Genomic DNA, 9,377 nt, shown 5'->3' on the forward strand with positions numbered 1-9,377 from the left:
GGAAATTTGTCACAACAGCAAGCTAGCATTCAGGTAACAATTCACCTTGTGTCTCTAATAAAAATCATACCCTTCAACGATAAAGGAATAAGTGAACATATATCAAGTTAATATGCTCACATAAACACAGGGAAGAGGTTGTATAAAAAAGGCAGCTCATATTTTAAGCCATTATATTTCATATGTTCTCCAGTCCTTTCTTACACCTATTTGAGTGGACCGCTCACTTTATTCTTTGTTGCAGACTGGGATTATCAGTTATAACCCTGATAGTTGCACAGTTACTTGTGCGAAAGGTTGGACAAAGCGCAAGGTTGAGAACAACTGGGAGCAGAAAAAGAAAAAAGGCCGTGTGGGAGTAGCTGTCAAACGACCTGGATATAACTTCAGGCCTTGAACACTGCTCTTCAGCCAACAATTGTGCCTAAAACAGAATATAATTTTCTCTTGGTAGTGGTGAGGCTTCTCCTTCAGAGACATTGGCTTATGTGAAGGAGAGGTCTATTGAAAATAGTTTATGCAGAATACTGCTCCTGCATGCTCTTTTTGGTTGGTATTTGCCGCGTTTGCAACTGTAAAATGCCTAACATTAACAAGACGTAATTTCGATGGATAGTGTTTTAAAGCAAAAGTTCTTTGGCATGTGTTTTGATGATTGTTGATTACGTCTTAATTCTTAAATTTCACTATTTGCAAGAAATCATGGGCTTTATCCTGTCTGAAATTAATAGATCTTCGACTGCTAGAAGACATTCCTCGTATGAATATATGATTCACATTGTGGCAAAGTCTGAACAATTAACTATGGGCAAAATGGGTGTCTAAAAGTTTCTTGATTGACCTTCAGATTGAATTGAGGTCCACCCCTAACCCCACTTCATCTTTACAAGTCCGTGGACCCCTGTGTGTCTGTGTGGGGGGGGGGGGGGGGGTGTCAGAAACAAGCCCTTGTCTTTTAATCTGTCGTCAATTTTCTATTTCTAAATTTGTCCAACTTGATCAAAACATTTTGATCTGCTGTCGAAGGAGCTATGAATGATGCCTTCTGGGATATCAAGGATCAAATGACTGTTAGATGTACACGCTGCTAAATATATCACCTGATTTCAAGTATGAAATTGGAGTATAAATCCATTGAGAGGTGATAATTGGCATGATTACAAGAATATTGCTGTTTTTTTTCTCTGTTTTAAACCAACGTCGATTTTTAGAAAATTTAATTCGCACGATGCTAATTATACTCAGTTTTTAAAACTGAATGCAGCAGAAGTCGATCTCCTGGAAATGGACTTCTCTACTACTTTCGTTATTTTTCCCCCTTCTTCTTCTTTTTCAGCCCCAACTTAGTCAAATGCAGCCAATGGCTTGAAATCTCAGTCACGAGTCCAATTTTAATGGTCATGAGATCTTCACAACACTCTACTCTACCAAAGATTCCACGGTTTTATTGAGGGAAGAAAAAGTTAACTCACACTGGCAACAATGCTGGTGGGAATAAGTCTTGCCGTCAATTGGAGCAGGTCTACGTATTAGGCTACTGCTTTTCTTTGATCCTTTTCCCTTGATGCTATTGCTTTTACTGGATAGAGTTTGTAGAGTGTAATAGCCTGTCTAGTAATAGCCAGTAGTTTTCTAAACTCAAATATGACTGTGTCTAATTAAAATAGTTCTGTTGTAACTATTCAACAAGTATTGTTTTTATGTTTTTCCCCAATAAAGATTTGTTCTTGAAAAAGATAGTTAGCAGTTGATTAGTAAAAAAAAAAAATTACATGTTTTTTCTATTGGTTTTTCTTTTTTCCTTCCCTTAAATTAAACTTCAAAAGGAACTTAGCACGAATTTGAAGTGCAAGCAAGAGCAAAACAAGAATATTTGACACAACTTTTAACTACAAAGAATAAGAATAAACGTACTCTTTCTTAGAATACTCGATCGGTTTATGCCATTGAAAAATTCTTAGTCATTATTTGAGGATATGAGATGCCGACACCTTTTGAAATTGGAAGGTCATTGCTAAATATGATGTCCTGTCTTACTTTTATTTTTTAGAATCGATTAAGATGCTTCGTCCAATTTGATGCTTTAATGAAGGAATTGAACTTTGTGCAAAAATTCACCCTACCAATGCTACAGGAAATGATCACCAGGTGGCGTAATTTTACAAGAACTTCCTATTCCATTCCACCCAAATCAATTTGTGATACGTCCTTGTGAATGTCCTAGAAACATAACAGAACGCACAAAATTCTCCTAGAAAGAAACCAAGATATATTGAACAATGTACTTTGAAAGAATAGGAAAAGAAGCAAAGAAAAGGAGAAAAATAAAAGAAATAAAAAGCATGAAAGAACAAAAAAGCATCTTAGCCTGATAAGCAAGGAATAAAAGAACCAAAGCACTTGACACACATTAGCATAAAGCGCCATTTCTGCCTCTCATCCGCAACCATGTTCTTTCCTTGGAGCAAAATGGCTAACAAATTCCCCAGCTGTTCTGTCTGCACTTCTTGGGTGCAGGAGCCAAAACCTGAGGATCATCTTGGGTTGCCATTGGAACCATCCAAACCTGAACATGGTACGCATTCTCACGTTCCCACTATTAATCTCCTCCACTATGCATGTGCTTTCCTCATTACTCCTTCATTTATTTAATCTCTACTACCATTTCCTTCTCCTTTCCATTGACTTCTGAAGATTTTAGATAAGTTTTCACGAACATATTTTTGTAACCATGATTGTTGCATACAGGGCTTGCAAAAATACAGCTAGCCATGGAAAATGGCATTTGTATTGCTTGCGCATTTAGCTCATATTCATTTCTGTATGATCTTTGTAGAAGGATGTAAATCAACCTAACATCATGAACTGTGAGCTTCAACGTCATAGCAAGACTTTATAGTTTGACAGAGTTTTTACTGTTGGCAGATTATGGTATGTACAAGAAGCTGTTGCATCAGTATGCCCAAAAATCTGGATTACCATTTCCAGTTTATAAAATTGAGAATGAAGGGTTCCCACATGCGCCTAAGTTCAGATCATCTATCTTCATAGATGAAACCAAGTTCACATCTAAGTTTACCTTTCCAGATCGAAGAGCAGCTGAGCAAGATGTCGCAAAGCTTGCATATGAAACCATAGTTAAAGACAATAAAACCCTAACAGGAGGCCCTCATATTTATCAGGTGCATCAAATATTTACATGGCTGCATTTCATTCACCTTTTGCAGAACGTTCACTTTTCGAAATACCAATTTATGTTCATGTCATGTCTATGGAAATTGTGCAATATATCATTTTCAGATGACACCTTGTGCTTTCCTTCTCTCACCTGTTTTTTCTTAAGAACCTGAGGTTTTGCAAGTTAATACTGTCTGAATATGCAACCAAGACTGGCCTTGGAGTTCCCGAATACAACACCACCTTAGCAGAAGGGACACCACACCCAGTATTCGTCTCTTCTTTTGTTCTTGGTGGCAAAAGTTATACTGGTCAAGTAGGTCGAAGCAGGAAAGAGGCGGAACAGCTGGTGGCACAACTGGCGATCCAATCGCTCCTTGGTATAGTCATAAACTTCTATTCTGCTTTGTCGAATTAAGTTTCTAACAGTAATGCTCCTTCAATTTATCCTACTTCGAAACTGTCTCTCAAGGATCGGATTCAGGGAAGCTCACTGAAATTATCAAGAGCAAAGAGAGACTTTTCGCTACTGTAGATGCTAAAAAGAACTCTGGAACTCTGGAAATTACTGTCGAGTAATGCAGGTCTGTTATCCGTTAATCATACATGTGACACAAAACTTAATTCTGGAAACTAATAATTATCGTGCTAAAGTTTGTATTATATTCTCATTGTCAGGAAATTTGTCACAACAGCAAGCTAGCATTCAGGTAACAATTCACCTTGCATCTCTAATAAAAATCATACCCTTCAAGGATAAGGGAATAAGTGAACATATATCAAGTTAATATGCTCACATAAACACAGGGAAGAGGTTGTATAGAAAAAAGCAGCTCATATTTTAAGCCATTATATTTCACATGTTCTCCAGTCCTTTCTTACACCTATTTGAGTGGACCACTCACTTTATTCTTTGTTGCAGACTGGGCCCTGATAGTTGCACAGTTACTTGTGCGAAAGGTTGGACAAAGCGCAAGGTTGAGAACAACTGGGAGCAGAAAAAGAAAAAAGGCCGTGTGGGAGTAGCTATCAAACGACCTGGATATAACTTCAGGCCTTGAATACTGCTCTTCAGCCAACAATTGTGCCTAATACAGAATAGTACAATTTTTACTTGGTAGTGGTGAGGCTTCTCCTTCAGAGACATTGGCGTATGTGAAGGAGAGGTCTATTGAAAATAGTTTATGCAGAATACTGCTCCTGCATGCTCTTTTTGGTTGGTATTTGCTACGTTTGCAACTGTAAAATGCCTAACATTAACAAGACGTTATTCGGATGGATGGAGTTTTTAAGCAAAAGTTCTTTGGCATGTGTTTTGTTGATTGTTGGTTACGTCTTAATTCTTAAATTTCACTTTTTGCAAGAAATCATGGACTTTATGCCTTTATCCTGTCTGAAATTAATAGATCTTCCACTGCTGCTAGAAGACATTCCTCGTATGAATATATTATTCACATTGTGAAAAAGTCTGAACAATTAACTATGATCTATGGGCAAAATGGGTGTCTAAAAGGTTCTTGATTGATCTTCAGATTGAATTGATGTCCACCCTAACCCCACTTCATCTTTACAAGTCCGTGGACCCGTTTGTGTGTGGGTGGGGTTGGGGGGGGGGGGAGTTCAGAAACAAGCCCTTGTCTTTTAATCTGTCGTCAATTTTCTTTTTCTAAATTTGTCCAACTTGATCAAAACATTTTGATCTCCTGTCGAAGGAGCTATGAATGATGCCTTCTGGGATATCAAGGAACAATGACTGTTAGATGTACACACTGCTAGTTGTTGAGAAGAAAAATTGAAGTAGCTTGAGAAACAGATTCAGGTACTCTTCTTACGCTACTTTAAATGCTACTTTAAATGCTAAAGGGAAACCTGGATGTGAAGTAATGTCATAGCAGTCGACATTCAACCAGGTACTGTTTCAGCGTCATAAAACTAAAGAGCAAACTAACTTCTGGAAACTAAAAATGCTTGCTACTGTTTCAGCGTCATAAAACTTAAGTTTGGAAAGGCTAGGAAGCATTGCGGTAAAAAACCCACCCTTTTGCCAACAGAGTTATTTAATGATGAATTACGGGGAAGCTAAGTAAATACCGTAACTTATTGTATCTGTGGTTACAATTTGCAGGAACAGAATTGCCGTTGCAGATAATCAGTTTTTGGCACTGCATGCAGCAGTCTTTAATCCTAGAAATAAGGGAAAGATGAAAGTGGAAATCAACTGAGAAATAACATTTTGCTGGGTGTTCAGATCCTACAGCTTCATGATTGTCTATGGCGAGGAAGCCAATGGCATTAATGTTTTTAAGCCTTACTAGTAGCTGCTATCCCAGTATTAGGCTACTGCTTTTCTTTGATCCTTTTGCCTTGATGCTATTGCTTTTACTGGCGAGAGTTTGTAGAGTGTAATAGCCCGTCTAGTAATACTTGACAGGGTTCAAATTTCATTAGCAATTCCATAGATAAAGGTGTACATTTACTGGATTCAAGACTTACCCGCTACCGCATAGTAATTTCTTATGGCTTAAAGTCTTAAACTTATCGAGTGTCTTACCAAGTTAATAAACAAAAATGACAAAAACGCATGACAAAAATGTGGAAATTGACAAATATTGAGAACGATGATATATAACAGACCATTCACCCCTTGTGGTTAACAAAAACTATATTTCACATATTAACAAAAACTAACATACCAAAATTCGGTACACTATGAGGGGCTGAGGTTACAGCTTCACACCAGTATGCGCCTATGCAGGCAAAAAATGTTCCCAGAATCAATGCATGCAAAATCATCAATCCTACACTCCATTCCTGGGAGGAAAGTGCACATGGAATCTAAGATCAATGGAGCATTCTCCTCCTTTAATTAGATTTGTAATCTGAGAGTCCAATTCAACAATCATGCTTAGTTTCAATGTGCCCAGCAACACTGATGCCGGTTCACCTTCACCCTTCCAGCTCATTATCCAACAAGGCTGCAATTCTGTTTGAGCATGGTCGAGCCGGTTGGAAGAAATCTCCACCCAAGCAGCATGAAGTTGACCACTGCTGCAGCCTGGAGATCATGAGCATGGGCCCATGTTCCAAGATTCTACATTCTGATCATCTCCTTATTAAGGAGTCCACTCCATATGTCTTCACACAAGAAATCAGCACTAAAAGTATTTGACCACAGATGATGCAACTAACAAATTGGGAAAGCAACAATCTAGCTTGCTGTCCCAAAAGTACTGAAAAATTGATGCCTGGAGCCCTGATATTCAAACTGCCAGTCTGAACAGCGGTAGGCCGAGGGAAGATGATAGAGCTTTCAAGTCTGTGCTAATTTAGAAATCTTTACACCTACCAGTAGTCCCCACAAGTGCACACACCACCGCCGAAATGGTGAAAGCGGTTAGAATCGCGCACAATTATCAATCTTCCAACAATTTTGGATATGTACTTGATAGCAGTATGGCAATCTTCACAAACCCGCAAGTTCTTAATCACACGTATTGGCCTCCCTGTTGGAATATTTAGAATTGCAAATGCGACAGCTAATTTCTCACTGTGATATCTGAGCATATACTCCTTTTCCTCCTCTTCCACGTCATGTAAGACCAATTTAGTGGAAGAGACATAACCCTCATGCTTCATCCGTAAATCTAACTCTTCTAAGAAGGCATAAATTCTGTGACTTTCTGGATGGGTTGAATCACCAACTGAGAATGTGTGAATTTTATTTTGCACTTCAACCCAGCTATACCCTGGTACTTTCTTGACACCAGTATCCCGCATTTTCAATCTCATTTTACCAACATCAGGCCATCTTCCTGACGAAGCATATAAATTTGAAAGGAGGACGTACATACCAGCATTCCAAGGTTCAAGTGCAAAAATCATTTTGGCTGCCTTTTCTCCCAAAGCAGCATTACCATGCATTCTGCTTGCCCCCAGGAGAGCACCCCATGTTGCAGCATCTGCTTCAAAAGGCATGTATTTCATAAGCTTTTGAGCATCATCCAAGCGTCCTGCTCTACCCAGGAGATCAATCATGCAGGTATAGTGCTTTGAATTTGCAATTATGCCATAATCTTGAGTCATTGAATCAAAGTAGGCTGTGCCTGTGTCTATTAAGCCAGTGTGACTACAAGCCGACAGAACACCAACCTACGCGAGCATAGCAGAACAAGTCAAAAGGAAAATCCCCAAGATTGATATACAATGCACAAAAAAACATAAACTTTGAACAAGGAAACAAGTGGGCCAACTTTATTATGGTTCTATTGGGGGATCCTAGGATGCATATTTGAGTGAAAAATCTGGAGTTATTCTACAATTTGGCAAACTGGAACTTTTAGGGCAAATGAACTTTGGGAGTTCAGTTGTCATACAGTGATAGCCCTACCCGTCAGAATTCACAAATTCAGAATAGTTGAGGAATCATAATCCTTTTGGGTATGACCATTTAATCTTCCAACAGAAGTGAGAAAGCCTTTGATGTTAAGCACCCAAGTAAAAGTCAGGACCAAAGGCATGATGAATTGTGACATAGCCATTAAAACTCAACATAACAAAGGATTTGCTAAGCAGTTGATGTGGAGCTTCCTCTCCAGATTAATGAACAAGTAAACTAGCCAGGCATCTCATAATGCAATGCAAAGTTAGCTCAAAATTTACCATGGTAACATCATCAGGTCTGATGCCAGCTCTCTCCATTGCCTCAAAAAGTTGAAGAGCCTCAAAGCCAAACCCATGCCTTGCATAGCCATTAATCATTGTGTTCCAAGAGATGAGATCCTTCTCCTCTATTTCCTTAAACACAGCATATGCCTCTTCAATGCATCCACATTTACAATACATTGCAAGAAGAGCATTTCCCACATAACATCCAGATTCAAAACCTGCCTTGACAACCCGTCCATGTATTTGCTTCCCCAACTCCAGAGATGCTATATCAGCACACGTGCTTAAAACGCAAGTAAATGATGACCTATTCATCCTCTCCCCGTCTCTTTTCATTTCCACAAACATACGTAATGCCTCCTCGCTATCACCATTCTGTGCATAACCTCCAATAATCGCTGCCCAAGATATACAATCACGATGAGGCATCCTGTCAAACAAACTCCGAGCACGTGAAACATCACCATTTTGAGCATAGCACGTTATCATAGTATTCCAAGAACTAATATTTCTACAGGGCATTGCTTCAAATAGTTCCCTTGCCAAGTCCACCCTCTTACATTGGACATACCCAGCAATCATTGCATTCCACGAAACAGCATTCTTCTCAGGCATCTTATCAAAAACTCTCCTGGCCTCATCCAACATACCGTTCTGCACGTACCCTGATACCATTGCAGTCCATGTAAACACATCCCGCACTGGTGACTCATCAAACAGTTTCCTTGCTGCCTGCATTTCCTCGTTCTGTGCATAACAAGAAATCATCGTATTCCATGACACCTTGTCCCTCACTGGCATTGTATCAAAAACACGCCTCGCCTCCACATACCTCCTCTTCTTCAAATACCCACCCATCAAGCAATTCCAAGAAACCACTGGCCAGCTCCCTTTCGACTCAAACAACCTACTCGCCTCCTCCAGCCTCCCATTCTGCACATATGCTGCCAAAATCCCATTCCATGAAATCTCATTCCTCACTGGCATCTCATAAAAAATCCTCCTTGCCTCATCAACATATCCATTCTGCGCATACCCTGATAATATCGCATTCCATGACACCACATCTCTTTCAGGCATTTGATCAAACAACATTTTCGCAGCCCCAAGATTTTTATTCTTGATGTACCCGCTAATCATAACATTCCAGGAGACTAGGTCTCTCTGCGGCATCTTATCAAACACTTTCTTGGCAAGCTCAAATTGGTCATTCGACAGGTACCCTGAAATCATAGTGTTCCAGGTGACCGAGGTCTTTCGTGCCATGGAATTGAAAAGCTGCAATGCGGCATCGAATTGGCCATTGCGCATGTAGTTGGTGATGGCAATGTTGCTTTTGACAACGTCCGAGTCTGAATTAACTCTGTGCTCAGCCTTTTGCTTTTTGGTGAACTTTTTCCTGACGGGTTTGGATAAATTGCAGTTACTGCACTGTTTAATCTGGACATTTATGGATGATGAAGATAGTTTTCGAGCTCGAAATGGGCATGAAATGGCGCTCTGTAATTGTCTGAAACGCATAGTTTTGAAGCTTC

General features: G+C 39.5%; 2 protein-coding genes and 1 long non-coding RNA gene across 3 annotated transcripts; 2 read left to right on the plus strand and 1 right to left on the minus strand.

Annotated features, from left to right (window-relative positions):
• LOC113768046 lies at positions 1 to 611 on the plus strand. Its single transcript, XR_003468051.1, has 2 exons — positions 1 to 33; positions 245 to 611. It is a non-coding gene; the product is annotated as an uncharacterized LOC113768046 (long non-coding RNA).
• Positions 612 to 2,428: 1,817 nt separating this feature from the next.
• On the plus strand, positions 2,429 to 4,767 carry LOC113768045 (double-stranded RNA-binding protein 4-like). The gene is made up of 6 exons (XM_027312272.1): positions 2,429 to 2,575; positions 2,926 to 3,182; positions 3,344 to 3,557; positions 3,650 to 3,761; positions 3,856 to 3,887; positions 4,100 to 4,767. The coding sequence occupies exons 1-4, from the start codon at positions 2,449 to 2,451 to the stop codon at positions 3,754 to 3,756; spliced, it is 705 nt and encodes a 234-aa protein (XP_027168073.1). The 5' UTR covers positions 2,429 to 2,448; the 3' UTR covers positions 3,757 to 3,761; positions 3,856 to 3,887; positions 4,100 to 4,767.
• A 1,008-nt stretch (positions 4,768 to 5,775) lies between these two features.
• Positions 5,776 to 9,377, minus strand: LOC113767568 (pentatricopeptide repeat-containing protein At4g02750). The gene is made up of 2 exons (XM_027311706.1): positions 7,837 to 9,377; positions 5,776 to 7,326 (listed from the first exon to the last, which is right to left on the minus strand). Exons 1-2 carry the CDS (start codon positions 9,361 to 9,363, stop codon positions 6,520 to 6,522), a joined length of 2,334 nt encoding a protein of 777 aa, XP_027167507.1. The 5' UTR covers positions 9,364 to 9,377; the 3' UTR covers positions 5,776 to 6,519.

Source organism: Coffea eugenioides, chromosome 4 (assembly GCF_003713205.1).
Source record: "Coffea eugenioides isolate CCC68of chromosome 4, Ceug_1.0, whole genome shotgun sequence".
In the NCBI taxonomy this organism is placed as follows: domain Eukaryota; kingdom Viridiplantae; phylum Streptophyta; class Magnoliopsida; order Gentianales; family Rubiaceae; genus Coffea; species Coffea eugenioides.